Source organism: Crassostrea angulata, chromosome 7 (assembly GCF_025612915.1).
Source record: "Crassostrea angulata isolate pt1a10 chromosome 7, ASM2561291v2, whole genome shotgun sequence".
NCBI classification, from domain to species: domain Eukaryota; kingdom Metazoa; phylum Mollusca; class Bivalvia; order Ostreida; family Ostreidae; genus Magallana; species Magallana angulata.
In genome coordinates, this window is record NC_069117.1 from 23,705,496 (window position 1) to 23,727,006 (window position 21,511).

General features: G+C 33.7%; 2 protein-coding genes and 2 pseudogenes across 4 annotated transcripts; all 4 read left to right on the forward strand.

Annotated features, from left to right (window-relative positions):
• Positions 1-537: 537 nt before the first annotated feature.
• LOC128192648 (uncharacterized) lies at positions 538-5,808 on the forward strand (annotated as a pseudogene).
• Positions 5,809-7,081: 1,273 nt separating this feature from the next.
• On the forward strand, positions 7,082-9,338 carry LOC128192658 (uncharacterized). Its single transcript, XM_052865526.1, has 2 exons — positions 7,082-7,213; positions 7,968-9,338. Exon 2 carries the CDS (start codon positions 7,973-7,975, stop codon positions 8,690-8,692), a length of 720 nt encoding a protein of 239 aa, XP_052721486.1. The 5' UTR covers positions 7,082-7,213; positions 7,968-7,972; the 3' UTR covers positions 8,693-9,338.
• A 136-nt stretch (positions 9,339-9,474) lies between these two features.
• LOC128192643 (uncharacterized) lies at positions 9,475-18,066 on the forward strand. Of its 3 annotated transcripts, XM_052865502.1 has the most exons (7): positions 9,475-9,591; positions 12,424-12,485; positions 12,621-12,807; positions 12,958-13,131; positions 13,522-14,711; positions 15,255-16,468; positions 16,756-17,162. In XM_052865502.1, exons 2-6 carry the CDS (start codon positions 12,453-12,455, stop codon positions 15,450-15,452), a joined length of 1,782 nt encoding a protein of 593 aa, XP_052721462.1. In that variant the 5' UTR covers positions 9,475-9,591; positions 12,424-12,452; the 3' UTR covers positions 15,453-16,468; positions 16,756-17,162. The 3 variants fall into 3 exon arrangements, with proteins under 3 accessions (XP_052721462.1, XP_052721461.1, XP_052721463.1); XM_052865501.1 differs by lacking the exons at positions 9,475-9,591; positions 16,756-17,162 and adding an exon at positions 17,931-18,066 and having other exon boundaries at positions 11,765-12,485; XM_052865503.1 differs by lacking the exon at positions 9,475-9,591 and having other exon boundaries at positions 12,457-12,485; positions 12,674-12,807.
• On the forward strand, positions 17,153-18,328 carry LOC128191249 (toll-like receptor 4; annotated as a pseudogene).
• Positions 18,329-21,511: the final 3,183 nt, after the last annotated feature.

The window sequence follows — 21,511 nt, forward strand, 5'->3', positions numbered from 1 at the left end:
TTATGGCCATATACTGTATATTCAATTTGACATCATTTTAAAGAGGAGGTCAAGAGCTTGTTTAATGCCGTTTTTGGAGAGACTGTCAAGAGCTTGTTTAATGCCGTTTTTGGAGAGACTGTAGGTCTAGATAAGCTTCATTTGTCAAAAATGGACAAAACTCCAAGTTTGTAACTTTTATCCTTCATATTTCATTAAAAAAATTGTGACCAGTTTAAAACTTGATTTTTTATTGTGTTTACAAAAAATTCAAGTCCCGGTACACCATATGAAACAAAGATATTGTTATGAAGTATCATTAAAAGAATTTATATCTTGAATTTCATAAACGGGTAGACATCTTTCATTTAATAGATCTTGACTTTAAGATTTATATCATAAAAACACCCTGAACACATAAATTATAAATCAATAACTCAAGTTACACTTTCTGAAAATTTACTTTCACTTTGTTTTTCTTTGAAAAGGGTTGAAAAATTTCCTGATGGTGGTAAGTGATAATATCTACTGAAGTTGATAGTCTGAACTTTCGTAAATTTCTGTCTGGAATATATTTACCGTATGTAATGCCTTAAACAGTGGAGGTGAGGTAGAAATATTGTATTTATAAATATCTGCAAAATCATTGATCTAGATTTCTCTCGTCTCCGAAACAGAGAAAATCAATTCCACCATACGTTGGAGGCAACTCCCCCATTCTTTTGGCGACTCCCTGCGTTAGGGATTGTATAAATTAATTTAAGGCACTAAGAGCTATACATTGATCTATTTAGTCTGAGTAATCTCTCGATGAAACAGCCATGAATAAAGATACGAGTGTTACTGTTGGGTGCAGCTTTTGTGGAGAGGAGTCTCCAGATTTACTGAGATGTAGTCGATGTAAGGAGGTGTACTACTGCTCCAGGGACTGTCAGAGAGGACACTGGAGGGAGGGGCACAGAGAACAGTGTGTAGCAGTGAACAGTCAGGGTGAGAATAAGAAATCAATTTGTGAACACAGTAGAACAGTCTGGTACATTAAATAGTGAGTCTGTTCTTGACATTGCCTTGATAAATTACAGAAAATTTGTGACCCTTGCCTAAATAAAGACGTCAGGCATATCTAAGGATTGAAAGTTGCATTCTACGAGACAGTAAACGCAAAGGGAGCTAGCAATATCAATATTTTTCATAAAAAGATAACAGAGCAACATTTAAATTCGTCATCAATGAACTGGTATATATAGGATGTTATAACAGTGAGCAATAATTTCACATTAAAAGTTAAAAGTATTTTTTTTTATAAAGTAATCGTTACATGTTCCGAATGGAATAATTTTGTTTTGTCAGGAAAGCTATTGGGAAGAAAGGTTTTACTTGTTGCAAACCACTTTTAAAAACTCCAAACAAATGGTTTAATACAATGTTTCTGATTCGTATATTTATGTATGAGAAACTTAAGACTGATAATTCATTAAAGTTAATGTTTGCCGGCCTTTTGCACTCTTGCTCTATATTCATTTATTGCGTTAATCAATCAATAGATGCAATTGTTGGCGTCCATATTTAAAAGACATTGTAGCTAATTTTTCATACATACATGTGCCCAAAGTTTAGATCTTTTATTTGCAATATATATATTTTAGGAATATAAAATTCATGCCATACATGTACCTACTTAAACTTTTAAATTTTACTAGACTTTGACCCGTGCTTGCACGGGTTGACATTGTATATGATATCGGGCATTTATGAAATAGATACATCGACACACAGTAATAATATATTTGAATATAAAGGGGCAATGTCACGATTTTGGTCAAAAATTATCTTTCCGATTTTAATGTTTACAATACTTCAGTAAGGCATTTTTGATAGACAACTAAAATTTGAGTGTCATTCGTTGAGTTATAGGCAAGTTACAGAGCTTGCAATTCTTTGCTTTGTAAACTTTTGTTTACATTTTGAATGTTGAAGTGAAAATTTAAATTTTAGACCTAAATTGAATGTGTTAAACGTTAGGACCTTATTTACGCTTAAAATGAATACGAAAATAGACAAACTGCTTGAAAAAGATTGTTTACTGGTATATTGAACCTAAGTAAACAAAAAAAAGGCACGAGCCTTGTTTACATGACAAAGAATTGTGAGCCCTGTATCTTGCTTATAACTTTACGACTGACCCTCAAATTTCATTTGATTATTAAGAATGCTTCCCTAAAGCATTGTAAATAATGAAAACGAAAAAGAAAGAATTTGACTAAAATCGTGACCATGCCCTTTTAAGCGATATTTTGAGGGATTTTAAATTTTACGAAGCATATTTAAGTTCATACTTTAAAGTGGTGAAAAAATTGTCATGTCGTGGTGTTTTGGCAAAGGTAGTGTTTCTGTAAAAAAAAAAAAAAAAAAAAAAGTGCAAACAAAAAGAAATGTAAATGCTATTTTATTTTAATGTATTACTTAAGTATATCATTACATACTGTTCTGTTGGCTTATTTACCACGATACACTACTGACGCAAACTAAAGGCTAGGTCGATGGTACAAGTAATTGTAACCTAATTAAATAACCTTTTGAACGAAACATAATTTGTTTTCCTGGTCTACCAGATAAGAAGAAAAATATGAATAGGAGAATAAAACATGGTTTTGTTATATAAGTTTAGAATAGTTTTAAAATAATGTCTATTTATTATCTTTAACACTATGCAACATCAGTACTTAATCGGGTTAGCCATCATATATCTTTAATCATTTTTATTCACAGAACCTAATTTGACGTGTAATTTCTGCAGTATAAAATCGAACCAACTTAAGAAGTGTAGCGTATGTAAAAATGTGTCTTATTGCTCAAAGGAATGCCAGACCCGAGACTGGACACGAGGACACAAAAAAGAATGTCAAAAGATAGGAAATACGGAAAGGCAGGCTATTCCAGGTGGGATGTAACGCGACTGCAGGACAAAACTGTAGCGATGATGATGGGGTCCCAGTAACTCCTTATCTAGAAAAATGTGCAGTATGTGGATCTTTTGACAAATTAAAAGCTTGTCAGAGATGCGAAAAACAGAAATATTGTTCTGTCCAATGTCAAAAAGCGGACTGGAAAAGGCACAAAACATACTGTTTAAAAGAAGAAAACTGGACGGAACACAACCAAACAGGGGGACCTATATGTGCCTACTGCAGGAATGCAAGTACGAGTATTGCATGTCAGGGTTGTAAAGTCGTTTATTGTTGTTCTAAGTTTTGTAAACAACAAGACTGGATCAAACACAAAGCTACCTGTAGAACACAAAGAGCCCAAATAAATCTCAAAGAAACCCTCAGCAGGATAGAATGTTCTAAGCTTGGTCTTGTTACACCTGAAGAACACCATGGAAAAAACGCAAATGACGGAGGTCTGCCATTGATAAATAACGATAGATATTTCTGCTGTCTATGTAACGAACGCCCGGTTGCGATATCATGTCCTGACTGTAACTCGGATATGTACTGTTCTATAACATGCCGGGATCTTGATAAAGAAACTCATCAAGATATATGCTATTCGTTGCAGGTAAAAGCACTTTCCTTAAACCCATCGGAAACGATAAATAGATTTTCGCTTGGAATGAATACTCTTCATTTTGGATTTTCTCCATATCACGCAAAATTACCTAGTGAACGAAATCCAATGTATGTCCAAGATGGTGCAGATCTAAACTTGATTGTTGAAAGAACGGAAAGATCACGTAACAAAGCTTTGGCAAAAGCAATTCACAAGTTTCCCAACCCCATTCTTACCATTCCCATCAGAGAAATCCCAACTGAGGAGAAATCAGCGTTTGCTACAAACATTTGTACACAGCCCTTGGTGTTTTTGGCTTACATCAGAAGGTTTCATAGATATAGGGGGCGTCATAATGTTTATGTACAGGTAAGTCCTATAAGAGACACCAAATGGTCTGTCAATCAGTTTGTGTATGTTATGTGTTAACCTTCCTATGTATAGTTTTCATCGTTATTCTTTCCAAGTTTATACGGAATAAATATACATTATTAAGAAATCTGCATATTATGACGAGAAATCATGTAAAAAATTCTTATGAACTTACTTTTGCCTTTCAACCATGATATTATAGTTTAACAAATTTTTTTTAACTATTTAATTACCTTTAAGTCTGACATTCATCCTTAAAATATAAATGTTGTCGCATGAATTTTCTACAATTGGCTAATACGTGCATTTCTGTCAGAAATTCTGTGTATAAAATCTTTGGAACTCACTCGATGAAAAATAAATTAAGTGGATGCTGCGATTTATAATACATAGCCAATGCTACGTGATATTTATCATCACCAAGTAAGTTTTAACAATTGTTCAATCTTTTAGGACTCTGAAAGACGGGAGATCTACGCAAGTTTTTACCTCCCAAACGACGATCCTTCGCCACACTTCCAGTGGGGTGACGTAGTTCCTGGAAAATTTATCGCAATTTCGTCACCCTGTATCCATTTCTTCAATGATAAAACAGTGGGTCTGCGAGTAGACAAAGCCAGTTGTATTTACTGCCTTGATGTACCTGACTAAATCAAAATTTGAATTTTGTTAAATTTTTTATTTAACAAAATTTCAAAAACATTGTTTTTGGTAAAAAGTTAAGTTTAGGGTTATTGTATTCTGAATAAAAATAGTGAGCGAGTGATGTCATCGAAAAAAGGGAAGTTGAAGTAACAGTTTTGTGTGCATGTATTTTAGAGTTTTGTACCATATGATGCAATTGATAGTGTGTTTTCCGTTTTTTAAAGGACAGTTGCATTAAAGAAGCCAATGATTCATTGTCTTTCAACTATCTATAAATTAAAAGATTTTTGGAGTCAGCCTCTAAGTTTTTTCACTTCTTCTATAAAAATATTTATTATCATATTATATTTTTCACATGCAATTGATTGGTCGATTGCTGTTATATGATCGTGCTACAAATTCTGTTATAAAACTAACTATACTAAAAATAGATTTTCATGACAAAATACTAGTTTTCACATGTGCGGTATTATGATGTCACAATAGCAAAACCAACCAACGCCAATACATTATAAACCGTATATTTACTGTTATACTCCTGAAGAAAATTGATTTTTAATTCATTATTATGCTTTTGATATTTGTCAAAACATGGTTTATAGACCTGATGAAAGTTTATTGACCTTGGATTTCGTCCTTGGTCGATACTCTCTCACTAGGTCCATAAAACCATGTGGAATCCATCAGTTAATACGTTTTTAAATCATTTCTTGTTTTATGATTGACATCATAGCATATGCATGTTCATGTCTTAAATAACAATGTCAATTAAACTGTTTTGTTGTAATCGGTTTAAAGTTAAATTTGGTTGTATTGATTTGCTTTTGTTTTATACATGTAACTAACACATCGTGCTTTTAATCGACTTCAACTTTTTTTCTGCATGCGATCATGTACAGTGTATTTTATATTTTTTTTTCAAATTTATCAACTTACTAGGTTCTCACTTGAATATTTACGATTTTCAATTTATCATAGAACATATAATGTAGAAACAAATTAATATGCATAATTGTGCTACTGTATGAGTAAGTGTGCATCTATAGAAACGCCTTTGTTTGAATTAAGGTTTGGTTTGTTTAGTGTAATAATCAAGAGAATATATGAGGATCTTAAATAAAAGTTGGAATGGACGATTTTGATTTTAAGTTGATTTTGGCATTTACAGACCATACTGCACTATATGTTAACGAAGTTTTAAAAGTCATTTTTGTATTTAACTAAAGATATGTTGCTGTTGATTAATATGTAAAAATGTTAACGGATTATACATGATTTTAAGGTGCTCACTACGTCTTGAAATTGTTTCTCAAATCAACAGATCATTACTTTTGTTATGATGGACAGAAAATCGCTTAAGAAGAATATAAATCAGATAGGCGAAAAATATGTAATTTTGTGATAAAAAAAAAAGCCATCAAAGAGATTCGAATTTATGATCTGCTGTTCACACGCCAAACTTCTTTGAACACTGCATGAGCTACATGTATGACAAAATACAACCGAATCAGTTGATACAAACAGTTTAACAAAATATTTAAGTCGCTATCTTTTGACTTAGGGTCTTAAATCATACAAGAATTGATGAAATAAGTGTTATTGTTTATATTTAATTAAACAAAACATGATTTATTTTTTGAGAGAGTTTACATAGGATTTTCCTGTTACCCAATCCATTCTCAATAAAATATGTTTAAATTGTTATATTTGGCGCGGTATTTAAGAGGCTGTGTTGTCAAGAAATTACCCTTGAGATCTATCCTAAAGTTTAAAAATGTGTTGTTTAATTGATTACAAACTATTATTTAGTAAACAAACAAAAAAGTCCCTTTACCTTGGCATATAATAGTGTCTTTATTATTAAGGAGATTTATAGAGTTTGAAAATGGCCATAATCATCCATTATCTTTATTCTGAAACCATGTTAAACTACCTACAGGTAAGACTTTAAGGACATTACTTTAATTTGGACGTATATATTACACTATCCATAAATAATTTTGTATTTAGCATTGACGGCAAACTTTAAAAAAAACTTTATACATTTATCTCACCATAAAAAATATTTCGACTACAAAATGCCATAAAGTTGAGCAGGTGTAAGGGGGTGTATTACTGCTCCAAGGACTGTCAGAGAGGACATTGGAGAGAGGGCCACAGAAAACAATGTGTAGCGCCGAACAGTCAGGGTAAGAATTGGAAAACAGACCTGTAAAAGCTTGTTTGGAATAAAAACATTTTAGATCCTTTATAAGTAGATACTTAAGTAACTTAAGTAATCAAATTAAGTTAAATTTAATTATACTATAACAAGGGACGCAACCCCACTGTCTCAGTTTTTGATGTCAATCGTTTGTCATGTGTGACATTCCAAATTTAAAATGCAAAACATAATTTATGTTGTGTATTACAATAACGCAGTGATAAAATTAGAAATATTTAAACCCTTGAAAATCTGTTAACTTATTTGAAGTGATAATCATCTTTATATTATGAATCAGTTCAGGTACAGATACAGCTTTTGAATGTAGCTACTGCAGCCGAAGATCCCGGGATTTACTGAGATATAGTCGATGTAAGGAAGTGAACTACTGCTCCAAGGACTGTCAGAAAGGACACTGGGAGGAGGGACATAAAGAACATTGTAAAACGTCGGGCAGCCAGGGTAAAATAATGTTTCAAGCAGATATTTCTTATAATCGTAATCATAATATTAACACACATCACAATAATCATCAACGAAGCTGATATCAAAATGTTAATCCAAAACTTATTACTGACCTCCATCTTTTTTTGTTTACTTATGATGGTCATCTGTTTTACATTTCCTGTAACCTACCTATTCCTGTATTACCGGTTGAAGAGCAAAATAATCTCCGAATTTTTTTTTTTTTGGGGGGGGGGGACGAAAATCTAATTCCAATGTTACCAGATTGATATGGATAATCAAATCATACATGATACCAATTTTGAAATTTCGCTGTAATGGACTCTCACTGCGCAATTGCAAAAATAAAGAAGCAAAAACGGATCTCCATTTGATTACGTTGCAATATCAGTGAGTCGTCTCTCTTGAATGTTATCCCTAACCAATGATTTTGCATTACCTTCGTCCTTGACCTGGCCTGACCTCATATTTAGCCTATATTTAATTTAGCGTCATTTTGAAATTTAACATGAACAAATACATTGATCTCAACTTTATTTTCATAACTTTTTTTAACGAGTTTTATGTAATAAACATGAAACATGACTTTCAAATCGTTATATGTTTACCAAAAGGTATATGCCTAAACCCTTGACTAATTGAATTTTCTTATATTGATTGTTCCAATGTGATGTTATAGAAAAAAATATCGAAGAATGATATACTGCCTCTGTATAACCTATACTTGACCATATCCTTAATATCAAATCAGATTCAATGGTGTGTCGTTTCTGCAACAAGTCTTCAAAGCATCTAAAGAGATGTATCAGCTGTCTTCAAGTGTCTTACTGCTCAAAGGAGTGTCAAAAAGAAGACTGGAGCCAAAGACACCAAGTTGAATGCAAAGTGGCAAAGCCTTTAGAATTGAATATGATATGTCAAACAACAAAATCGGAAGCAAAAGAAGAAAAGGAAGAGCTTATACCATATAAAAGGCATAATAAAGCAGAAGATGGAAAGAGTATTGAGTTGTTAGATTGCTGCTGGGTATGCAGAAGAAATGGTGAACTGAAAACTTGCAAAGAATGCCACAAGACAAGGTATTGCTCTCGAGAATGTCAGAAGGCTGATTGGAAAACTCATAAAACTGACTGCAAGAAAGAAAAAGGTGGAATAGAAAATCACGGAGAAAAAGATGATGAAACATTGTCCATTTGTGCTCATTGTAGATTGAAAGGTACACACATTGCTTACGAGTATTGTAGTGCAGTTTTTTATTGTTCAGAAACTTGTCAACGATTGGACTGGGGAAAACACAAAACAACGTGTAAATTGCGCACTGGAAAAACAAAAACACCAGAGACGTTAACTGTTGAACAATACACTCTCTTTGGCCTTGTGACTCCCGAGGAAAATAATGGTGTTGATCCCAATGATGTCAATGTAGAAATAGGTGATAAAGAACTATTCAAAGGTCGCAGATTTTTTTGTAATTGATGTAAAGACCAGCCTTCCATCTTGACCTGTCCTACCTGCAACTCGGCAACGTATTGCTCCATGTTCTGTTGTGATCAGGATAAAGATGACCACAAAGAAACTTGCAGAACTATACAGGCACAAAAATTCCAGGAAGGGCCTTCATCCTTTCCTTGCTCTACAACACTTGGTTATATTGGTGACACTTCAAATAAAATTAATTATCGTTCAGTAAACCACTCCCCATCTCATTCCGTGTTACCATTTCTAATAGACCTGCTATATGTACAGGATAACGCGGACCTGACACTAGTTATTGAGAGATCTGCAACATCTTGCGAAAGAGCCCGAGAGAAGATCAAACGAAAGTTTCCAAATTATGTTTTGATTACTCGAGTCAGAGAAATACCAATGGAGAAAATCTCAATGCTTGGCTCTAATATTTGCACACATCCTTTTGTTTTCTTGTCCTTCATTAGAAGATTTCATGGATACAGGGGTCGGCATAACGTGTACTTACAGGCAAGTTCAAACTCAAAGATTTTTGTTTAACCAACTTACATTATGTTTAGTCATCAAACAGTATATCTATTTTCGAATTTTCACATGGATTTGATAGCAAGTACATATTTCACGGACAGTACTAGTCAGGGTTCGTTTGAGATTCATGTACTTTAATAATAAAGCTATTTAATGAAATATAACGTACATGTACTGTTCAGATGATATAGATAAAATATTTTCAGTACTGTGAGAGAAGTCAGTTTCTACCTCCCAAACGACGATCCTTTGCCTCATTTTCGATGAAGTGACATAGTTCCTGGAAAATTCATTGCCATTTTGTTTCCCTGCATTCATTATTCCGTGATGGGAGTGTTGGTTTACGAGTTGATAAGGCCACCAATGCGTACATTTTTAATGTAAAGGACTGACGAAAATGACATTATAATTATAGAGATGTGCTTTTGTCTAATTATTATATTTAAGTGTTGGATTTTATTTAAGTTTGAAGTGAGTAAGACCGAATTCGAAATTTGATTACAACATGTTTAGTTTTTTGTTTATCAACTTTTTTTAAGTATAATGTTTATAATCAATTTTAAATCTTGTGAGTTGTCAACCATGTCAATAAAATTTTGGACCTCAAATACATTCAAAATGAAGATTTATTATTTAGTTTATACATGTATTTGGGAGTAATAATTGATGATTTACTGTAAACAATTCTTTTTGTTTTAATATTTGAGCTGACAATATTGCACGTGTATGTTAACATTTGACACGTGTTAAGGACTGGCATGGGTTTGGACATTTGCAAGTGGTTTATTTTAGCGGCAATTTTTATGTAAAACAATGAAATAAGACTTACTCATCATAGGTTATCATTTTATTAGCCGGGCTCTGCTGAAAGCAGAGTCCTGGCTATAGGCAGGCCAATCGCCAATGTTACTATAAATAGCACAAATAAACAAAAAACCAAACAGCGTCAAGGTAAAGCTTCCGCTATACCAAATAGTTACACAAAGAGCCACGTTTTGTCAAAAGTGTTGACATTTTGTTTCTTTTTTTAAATTTCGAATGAATTGTCTATCTTTTTTAGTTTTCTTACTAATAACGTGTTTTTAAAACATTACTATGCATTTTGGACACATACAATGCGCATGAATTTCCATGAACTACTTTGCTGCACGATGAAGAAACGGGGATTGAATATATAATGCTTGTTGCAAAATTCAAGGCAGCAACTGTTGAACTTTTTAACTTCTACTAGACAGACTTATTTTTTGTTTATAGCCGCTTACAAAATTTGTTCGCTCTCTGATGCTTTGCCGACATTAAAAGCATGAGAGAGAGAGAGAGAGAGAGAGAGAGAGAGAGAGAGAGAGAGAGAGAGATGTTTTCAGTCTTTACTACACAATATGCATAAAGGCACACAAAAAGAGCCCGGCTTTCAGTACTTCAGTACTTTGATTAATTACGGAGCCTTATCCATTCTACAATTGATGATAGCTTAAGATATTATCTGTTGTGTGTGTGTGTGTGTTTTATAATTTTTGGGGGGTTGGTGATCAAAAGGCACCATATTGCCACTTTTTTCAACCAATTATTTAGCTTTCATACAGATGTTTAAAGATTGGCAGATTTATATACATAAAAATTTTGATACAGTATAAAGTAGTAATAGGAATAAGTTTATTTAAGTATATGTAAAAGCAAAATAAATATAGGAAAAAATTGCATTTATTTAAAACAAAAAACAATTTGATGTGATCTTATATTTGTTAATATACATGTATAAGATTTTTCTCGACAAAGTTTCTGTCACTTTATCTTTATTCACGGAAGCGAATAAAATAACATATTTTAATATAACTTCCACGTTTGTTTCATATATGTGACGAAGAGCAAATTTAATGACTTTAAAATGACGATACACAAATACTTCAAATATAAATATGCATTTTAGCAATAAATTCTTTTTGGATGTACTCGGTCCTATAAGACACCAAGACGGTGCAGACAAATTATTATAACGCGCGTCAAATTGTATGCACACCATTGATATGTTATAGGACCGACGACATCCCAAAAAAACGTATTCAATGCACCCGAAAAATTTGAAAATGGTTGAAGGTCTGAGGCATACACCGCAAATCACACTTCACCGTTTACATGTAAATCATGAAAATAATTACCTTTGAATACGAATGATAATTTTGCGCCAAATATTTTTATTTAATGTTTCTTCTTAATGATTTGCCAGAAATGAATGTCACCTATGAAAAAGCTTCATTGTTGTACAAAAGAATTCAAAAAGAGTTACCTGAAGAACATTTGCTGTATTTAATACTGTTTGATTCTAAGGAAAGCACCTTTGGCAATTTAGTCTCTTTAATAAGCAAGTTGGACGAAAATTTATAATAATTTTCTGAAACAAGTTTTTCTTCTTTACTAATGAAATCCAGGGCTATTCTTTCTAACTAAATTTATCAAAATATTGGTCTTATTTGTGTCCATTCGTCATGAATTATAACTTACAATCATTTAACATTTACGATGGCTCACTAAGCCATGAAATAATTACTCATAGTTATTTGTATCATTATGGATAAGAAATATATGTGTCAAATATACAAAAATGTGCAATTATGGATAAAAAATCATATCTTCAAAACTTTGATTCATTAAATGTGAACAAAAGGCACATGCAGATAGGAACTCATGATTCGGGTCCACAATCCTGACTCTTTAACCACTGATCTATGTCAATATCAAACCTAATGGACTGATACAAACAAGTGAACAAAACATTTAAATCGCCATAATGTGACGTATTGTCTTAAAAAGTATAAGTTTAGGTATAGTGAGATACCTTTATAACATTTTACCATTTTTCCCCAGTCTCACATTGTTTTATTGATATTTGGAAAATAACACGAACGTAAAGGGTTAATAATGATTCTCGTTTTTCGTGACATGTACGATTTATTTTAAAAAATAAAAGAAACAGATGTGTCATTTACTGCTGTAATAGGTCAGTATTATTCATGTATAAATTCTCCTACACTTTATTATTAGTTAATAAAAAACATCTAATTTACCAAATCAATAGATTTGTAGTATGCTTAAAAGTATAAAATAAATAAGAACGCTACAGAGACGTGTAATATGAAACACCCTGTATATATAAACCAATGATCGTGCATATTCCAATTTCTGAAAACTTACTTTCGTTTTGTTTTTCTTAGAAGAGAGTACATAGTCTTCCAGATCGAAGTCAATGATAATAATAATATTCAGTGGCTCAGCATACGTAAGTTTATGTTGTGTTTAACATATGTTTTTGAAATAACAATCTAAACTTAATTGGATACTTTGAACTTTCGTAAGGTTAAATTCAATCTTTAAAAAAAGTATCTAAGATCTATACATTTATCAATATTATAAGAGTAAAGCGGTCGATAAATCAGACATGAACGCAGATATTACTGGGGGATGTAGCTTTTGCAGCCAAAGGTCATTAAATTTACTGAGATGTAGCCGGTGTAAGGAGATGTACTACTGCTCCAAGGACTGTCAGAGAGGGCACTGGAGGGAAGGGCATAGAAAACATTGTGTAGCGGTGAACAATCAGGGTAAGAGTAAGTTATATAGCGTAGTATCATTTATTTTAGTTAAACACCGTTTAAAATGATTTCGTTGTTAAGTGTAAAATGAATTGTACTTTGAATTTGATTATCGTAACGTTAGAAATCTTACACTAGAAAATTTGTTTTTAACAATAGTCCTCTCCATGGGAGAGAATCGAAGAAACGTCTGCAGCTTTTGTGGAGAGGAGTCTCCCGATTTACTGAGATGTAGTCGATGTAAGGAGGTGTACTACTGCTCCAGGGACTGTCAGAGAGGACACTGGAGAGAGGGGCACAGAGAAGATTGCAAGGAAGAAATCAAATACACTGGTAAAACATGCGTATCATAACAGGGCTGTTGTGGTAGTTGTGTTGATTTGACACATTTAAAGTCATGATATATGATCTGAACATCAGCAGAAATAAAGATGTCTTTCGTAAATTTTCAATTTCTACATTTATGTTCGCAAACCGAATTCTTTTAAAAGTTTTTAATAGTAAAATCATGATATGGTTTGGATTTTTATGTAGTAAATCTGCAAAAATATTTTAAATAGTCTCTTTATCTGAGATGTACTATAACAATACAATCAATCCTTAAAAAAATTACAGTTATTTGTTACAAAAAGCTAGTAAATTGGTATATAATGTCCATTACATGTAAAAAGTACTTGTTGTAATCCTGGACAGCGATGTAACCTTGTGATCTATTTCCAACAGATTTTACCTCAACTGATGCAGTGTGTGGGTTCTGCTGTATAAAAACGAACCAATTGAAAAAGTGCAGCGGGTGTAAAGATGTGTCTTATTGCTCTAAGGAGTGTCAGAAACAAGATTGGAGTCGGGGACACAAAAATAACTGTAAAAAAGTTGGAAACAAAGAAAGGCCTCCTCTTCTAGGAGTGTCTATGGAAGACAACTCTAGCAAAAATAAAACGACCCCTGTTATGACAGATTCGGAAAGATGCTCAAAATGTAAAAATGGTGGCGAATTAAAATTTTGCCAGGGATGTAAAAAACAGAAATATTGTTCTGTCAAGTGTCAGAAAGCGGACTGGAAAAGTCATAAAGTTAATTGTTTAAAGGAACAAGGGAAAAGTATTAGAGAAAATGAAAAAAGGGCCGGGGATTTGTTACCTATATGTGCTTTTTGCAGAAATAAGAAGACATCTCTCGCTTGCTCGGGCTGTAAATCCGTGTATTATTGTTCCGAGCCTTGTCAGAAACTAGACTGGGTCACACACAAAACATTTTGTAGATCCCAAAAAATCCAACCAAAAATCAGAGAGACACTTAACAGCGTGCAATGCTCCATTCTTGGTCTTGTCACACCTGAGGAACACCAGGGGAAGAATCCAAACGACGGGAAACTACTCCCTTCAGCGGAACAGATGCGTCTCTTTCAGAGTGCCCATTGCCGTCAGTGTCAAAGAAAGTCAATTGAGATACCTTGCCCTTACTGCAAGACAGTCATGTATTGCTCAATAGTATGTCGAGATCTTCATGAAACAGTCCATCAAAAGTCCTGCAGTTTTTTGCAGAACCAATCACACCAAGAAAATGCATCTGAAAAAACGGATAATTTTTCTTCTTTCAGTATATCTGAAGTAGATTTTAATGTTGAATATTCACCACACCATGCTATAATGCCATTTGGAAAGAATCCGTTGTTCATTGATGATGGTGCAGATCTAGATTTGATAATAGAAAGATCAGAACAATCACGTCTTGCAGCTATGACAAAAACTCGTCACAAGTTTCCGGACCACACTTTAGTAGTCCGCATCAGGGAAATCCCTCTGGAGACAAAGTTTGCTTCAAACATTCACACATGTTCGCAACCCTTCGTGTTCCTTTCCTACATTAGAAGGTATCATCAGTACAGAGGACGCCATAATGTTTATTTACAGGTTTGCTTATTATCTTAACACTCTTTTGATCATTTCCGGATTTTTAGTCTAATAGAGATTAGAGACAGGCACTTTTTGTTATTATTTAATAAAAATTACCCCTTGACAAGTCATCTTAGCAAGGCCTAAAAAAACAAAATCACTTAAGAAAAACGTGCAAATCATATGATAATACTGTCACATTGTTTAATCTGTATTCATCTCATTTCAAAATATACAATAACACATTGTTGCACATAGTAAATATTAGAAAAAAATGCTTTAGCAGAAAAGGTAAACAATTAAATATTCATGAAAGAATTGTCAGATAAGGAGGGACTATTGAAAGTAAGAGCCAGTCGGCGTTGGAGTGTGATTGGTTCTAGTTTTCCATTCTAGTTAAGAGATAATTTTGTGTAATCATTCGAAGTTAAAATTTACTCTGTGACGTATATCTGAAGAAATCTTGGAAAGTTGCCTTTCTATCGATATTCATATTTTTGTTCAAGTCACATTGTAGAGCTGTGGATTTGTAGCTCTACTATTTTTTGTCTCTATTTTCAGGACTCTGAACGGCGGGAGATTTACGCTAGTTTCTACCTCCCAAATGATGACCCTTCACCATACTTCCGATGGAGTGACGTAGTTCCTGGGAATTTCATCGCCATTTTGTCACCTTGCATACATTTTTTCAATGACGGGACGGTCGGTTTACGAGTGGACAAAGCCAGTTATGTTTACTGCTTTGATGTAAAGGACTAACGACGATTTATGTTTGGAAAAATACATCTACGAGTGTCAGTAATTGTATAGCTATCAAAAATAATATTTTCAATGTAAGACGATGAAAATTTATAATATAAATACATGAAGTTAATGTTTGTGAAATGATTTCGGATTGAATTGAAGTTTCATTTATTTGATGCCCATATATGATGTGTCAGACATTACAGGATTGCTAAAGTCAGTTTGCTCATTCAGATACTATTATGTCATTGTAGATTTCGGTTTTCTTGATCCCTGTTGATGACTTATTCCGCCTTTATTTATGACCAAACTTTCCTTACTTATTTACTTACTTGTAAAATCTAGATAATAACTGTACATCTTGTACAAGGAAATCAAGTTACAATGTAATCTGATTAACAAACCATTCAATACTTTGGTACAGTGTTATGTTATTATTATTCAATCAATAAATCACAGAATTATTTTCAGCTTGTGTATAGTATCGATAAAATCTTAAAACAATAAAGTTGTAGTTGTCTAAAATTGTTTAACGTTTTAAACAATTTTTTACAAATACCTTAAAAGGTATTTTTTTTAATAATCACATTGGTAACACGAAAGCAAAATGTACAGAAATTTAATGTTATTAAAAACATTTCAGATCGAAAAAAATGTCCTTATACATAAGGAACGGGAAATAACTAAACAATATAACAACATTAACTGGAAAAGAAATTTCGAAGGACGTAAGATCATTTAATTGGTAATAATATAAAAATATATTTTCAAATCATATTGAAAAATAACATTGGTAAACAAAGGTAAACAAAAGGCTTTTTCATGATAAGGACGTTAACATATTTAATACTTTATAATAAATGATTGCAATTTGTTTTCAACAGACATTTATCATCTACTCTTGTTTGAACAGACCACAAATTTAAAACTATATTGGTTTTACACCACAGAAGATTTGGCGTGTAAAAAAACTCAAAAAGGACACACAACAGAAAATAGTGGAAAGAAGTTTCACATACAGAAAAATCCAGGTAACTTTGTCTTTTTTGAGTTTTTAATATATCTAAGAGAGAATATACGTTGTTACTATCATTCGATCGTTTTAAACAGTAATTCTGTTGTCTTGTGAGACAGTGAAGATTCCTTCCCCGAGAGTTTTATAATAATAAATTTATATCAAAGTATTATGGTTTTTTTTTTTCTATATGAAATGATGTGGCATTGATATTCCTAGACTCCTTTTTTCTACCTTTCGACATTTTATTTCTTTACACAATCGTAGAATATCATAAGAATGCGTTATATTCGTTTCTTTTAGTTTTATAAAGTGGTTGAATTTCAACAAACAACTGTGCGGTGGACTTTAATCCTTTGGCCAGTATAATGATCTGACTGACAAAAGAGGTCCTATCATTGCCGAATTCTCTTTGTGTGACAAGTCCAGCATATTCTAATTGCTCGTGTTCTATTTTGAATTCAAAGATCATGGCTGATTTTTTGGACTTGGGAATTCAAGTCTCACCGATGTTTACATCAGTTGTTCAGATTGTGAATTTAAGTTTCAACGAGCTTGAACAGAGTCCAGTTCAAGGTTCTCTCCCAGCCATCCTTCAAGTTCTTGATCTGTCCCATAAAAAAATCAAAATGTTCCCCCAAAACACATTCAATTGATGGTTTGTCATCTCTTCGAATATTAAACATTAATTAAAATCACTTGTTACTGGACGATAATATTTTCTACAAAGGCGTTTTTAGCAGTTTGCAAGCTTTATGGCACTTGGATATGCACAACAACTCTCGCAATTTTTCTGGAAAATGTAACATGTACCCTGGAACAGCCTTACAAGATAGAGTCTCTCTACGCTCATTGTATTGCAAACAACCAATTGGATCAACTTCCTAGAAAAATCTTCCAAGGATTTGTCAATCTTAGAGCTCTAAACCTTAGCACTAACGCTATAAATGATGTTGATTTTGATAGACATCACATGAACAACATAAACATGTTAGATCTCTCACACAATTTTATTCGGTATTTTGACGAAAAGTTTACATCGCAGATAGATCTGATACCGTATTCACTTGCGATAAGTCTAGAAAGCAATCCATTAGAATGCTCCTGTTGCTCTCTGTCGTTCTTGAAATGGTTTCAACAAAAAAACGAACTCACATTCTGTAACGTTCATAAATTATCATCTATATAACTGTTAGGATGCGAATGGGTCTCCTATAAACGATGGTTTTGCTACAATTGATACCATTATTCATAAACTTGATATCAAATGTAGAAACACTGAATGGTATGTTCTTGTCAATGTATCATTTTGACTGTGTTTTCTTTGCTTCTGATATGCATTTTTACCAGCTAGAAGCACAAATGGAAAATTCAATATTTTGTTTATTTGGCTAAACGCCAAATGTTTAAGAAAGGTTACGAACGTGTGGGAGATAATACTAATTTCAAATATGACGTTTTTGTCTCTTACGCTGAAGGAAACAGGTCTTTTGCCACAAAAGAGGTCGTCAAACGACTTGAGGGAGAAGCAGGACTCAAAGTTTGTCTCCATGACAGGGACTTTGTTCCTGGTACGGACATATCTGATAATATCATTGGCGCCATTTGGCATAGCAGACAGATCATATTTGCAGTATCCTCTCACTTCATTAAGTCTGATTGGTGCGTGTATGAATTCCATATGGCAAGGTATGAGGAAACAGTAGTACTTAAACGTAACTGTTGTATACTTGTATTTCTGGGCGACATTCCTGTGAAAGAACTACCTTATAAAATCGCATAGGTTCGAGATCAGACTGTGTTTGCTGACTACCCACGAAATGGTAAGAATGAGACCAATTTGTGGAGTGTTCTTATTGATGCTGTACAAGAATAATGTCAACCGAATGATATTTATTGTTCTTGTGAGAAATGAGTGAAACCGAACCATACACTTTTGAATTTTGTGTAAACTTTTGCACATCTGTTATCTATAATGTTATTATTAAAAAAAATTGTTTATGTATGTTATTCTTATATAATCACAGAGAAAAAAAACCATGTACTAACATGTATTCAATTTAAAATAATTCTATATTTTAAAAAAAAATTATACTGAGTGAGAAATATTTATATTATGCCCTGATTTTTAAATGCCATTTTTTGAGATTTACCCATTTGCTAGCCAACAGTTTCCAGTCACCCCCCCCCCAATAAACCATTGGCAGATCTCACTACAACAATATTGTAATGTGATTGCGTTAAATTGTTACCCTTTCAGCCTAATAATTTTACCCAATGAAATAAAGGATTACATCTACGTCAAAACGGCAATCGGTTTTTAGAACGCAGTTCGCAGTTCGCAATTGAATAGTGAACTGCGTTCTATAGAACGCAGTTCGCAATTCAAAATTTAGTGCGATTGAATAGTGAACTGCGTTCTATCTAGAATGCAGTTCGCAATTCAAAATTTAAAATTCATATTTGGGGCCCGCTTGCCTTATATGCAATTGAATAGTGAACTGCTTTCTATAGAACGCAGTTCGCAATTCAAAATTGAGTGGGATTGAATAGTGAACTGCGTTCTATCTAGAACACAGTTCGCAATTCAAAATTTAGAATTCATACTTGGGGCCCGCTTGCCTTATATGCAATTGAATAGTGAACTGCGTTCTATAGAACGCAGTTCGCAATTCAAAATTTAGAATTCATACTTGGGGCCCGCTTGCCTTATATGCAATTGAATAGTGAACTGCGTTCTATAGAACGCAGTTCGCAATTCAAAATTTAGAATTCATATTTGGGGCCCGCTTGCCTTATATGCAATTGAATAGTGAACTGCGTTCTATAGAACGCAGTTCGCAATTCAAAATTTAGAATTCATATTTGGGGCCCGCTTGCCTTATATGCAATTGAATAGTGAACTGCGTTCTATAGAACGCAGTTCGCAATTCAAAATTTAGAATTCATATTTGGGGCCCGCTTGCCTTATATGCAATTGAATAGTGAACTGCGTTCTATAGAACGCAGTTCGCAATTCAAAGGCTAGTGCGATTTAATAGTGAACTGCGTTCTATCTAGAACGCAGTTCGCAATTCAAAATTTAGAATTCATATTTGGGGCCCCCTTGCCTTATATGCAATTGAATAGTGAACTGCGTTCTATAGAACGCAGTTCGCAATTCAAAATTTAGTGCGATTGAATAGTGAACTGCGTTCTATGTAGAACGCAGTTCGCAATTCAAAATTTAGAATTCATATTTGGGGCCCCCTTGCCTTATATGCAATTGAATAGTGAACTGCGTTCTATAGAACGCAGTTCGCAATTCAAAATTTAGTGCGATTGAATAGTAAACTGCGTTCTATCTAGAACGCAGTTCGCAATTCAAAATTTAAAATTCATATTTTGGGCCCCCTTGCCTTATATGCAATTGAAAAGTGAACTGCGTTCTATAGAACGCAGTTCGCAATTCAAAATTTAGTGCGATTGAATAGTGAACTGCGTTCTATCTAGAACGCAGTTCGCAATTCAAAATCTAGAATTCATATTAAGGGCCCGCTTGCCTTCTATGCAATTGAATAGTGAACTGCGTTCTATAGAACGCAGTTCGCAATTCAAAATTTAGAATTCATACTTGGGGCCCGCTTGCCTTATATGCAATTGAATAGTGAACTGCGTTCTATAGAACGCAGTTCGCAATTCAAAATTTAGAATTCATATTTGGGGCCCGCTTGCCTTATATGCAATTGAATAGTGAACTGCGTTCTATAGAACGCAGTTCGCAATTCAAAATTTAGAATTCATATTTGGGGCCCGCTTGCCTTATATGCAATTGAATAGTGAACTGCGTTCTATAGAACGCAGTTCGCAATTCAAAATTTAGAATTCATATTTGGGGCCCGCTTGCCTTCTATGCAATTGAATAGTGAACTGCGTTCTATAGAACGCAGTTCGCAATTCAAAATTTAGAATTCATACTTGGGGCCCGCTTGCCTTACAGTACAGGCAACGCGGATCCCGTGTTTCCCGCGCCCCGTCACGGTATAAACACATCGAGGTGATCGGCCAGGTGAGACAGGTATCCCGCGTTCCCATCACGGTAAACTGATCATCTACCTGTCCCCGTCACGGTAAAATTATCGATGGAAAAGTATCGTATATAAGCGGGAGTTATCTCCCCGAATGACAAATAAATTGCATGTTAATTTATATTTAATGACGATATTTAACCAGATTTTGACAGAGATTATAATCAAAATACTTGTAATCTTTTTTAATAATTTTTTTTTATTTCATAGCTATTAAATATATTATTATAGTATTTAATTTAATACTTGTGCAGCAGTCGCAAATAAAATATTTTCGATTCCATTATCATATTTCAAGAAGGTCGTTAAATAAAAATTATCATGAAATGATTTTAAAATTATGAATGTGTACGCAGTGTGATTGTGTTTTCTTAACAATTAAATGGTCCGCTTACATTTGTATTGTTTGTTGTTGAAGTCCATGCGTGTCAACTAATGATGAGCAAGTGATTCAAAATCAGGGCTTCCTATGATTAGCAACCCGGTATTTTTAGCACGTTCGGTTCATTTCTTTCAAGGTCTTCTACGTGTAAAGAACATTTTTTGTGTATTCACGTTTTAGTGATTTTGTGTTGCGTTACTTTAAGTTTGGCTCGACGTTTGTCATTGCGCGAGGATTCCCACTTTCTATTGCGTTACGTTTGCGACGACAATCTTCAAGTGCGAAGCCGTGTGTTCTTCAATACTCAGTCTGACTTGAATATTTAATGTGTCCCATGGAGATAAGTCGTCCACGAATCCCAGCTACAGAAGTACCGCTCCGATGCATTCTAACTATCTCCAGCTTCAAATCGTGTCGAATACGCCCCATCGTAATGCGAAAAATCAAATGAACGTGTATCTCTAACAAATAGAGAGTACGGAGCATTAGAGATACCCAGAGTTGCATAAAATTATGTAATCGAAAGATATTGTGGGTATCCCTTGTCATGTTGTCGTGATGGTGTACCAGCTACCCGCCGTGACGGAGGTTAGCGTTCGCTCGCGACCGA

Bases quoted from the DNA above. Each gene is read 5' to 3' on its own strand.
- LOC128192658 (XM_052865526.1), top strand. From the start codon at position 7,973: ATGGTGTGTCGTTTCTGCAACAAGTCTTCAAAGCATCTAAAGAGATGT.
- LOC128192643 (XM_052865502.1), top strand. From the start codon at position 12,453: ATGATAATAATAATATTCAGTGGCTCAGCATAC. The intron at 13,132-13,521 runs GTAAAACATGCG...TATTTCCAACAG, and splicing joins GGAAGAAATCAAATACACTG to ATTTTACCTCAACTGATGCA. The intron at 14,712-15,254 runs GTTTGCTTATTA...CTCTATTTTCAG, and splicing joins GCCATAATGTTTATTTACAG to GACTCTGAACGGCGGGAGAT.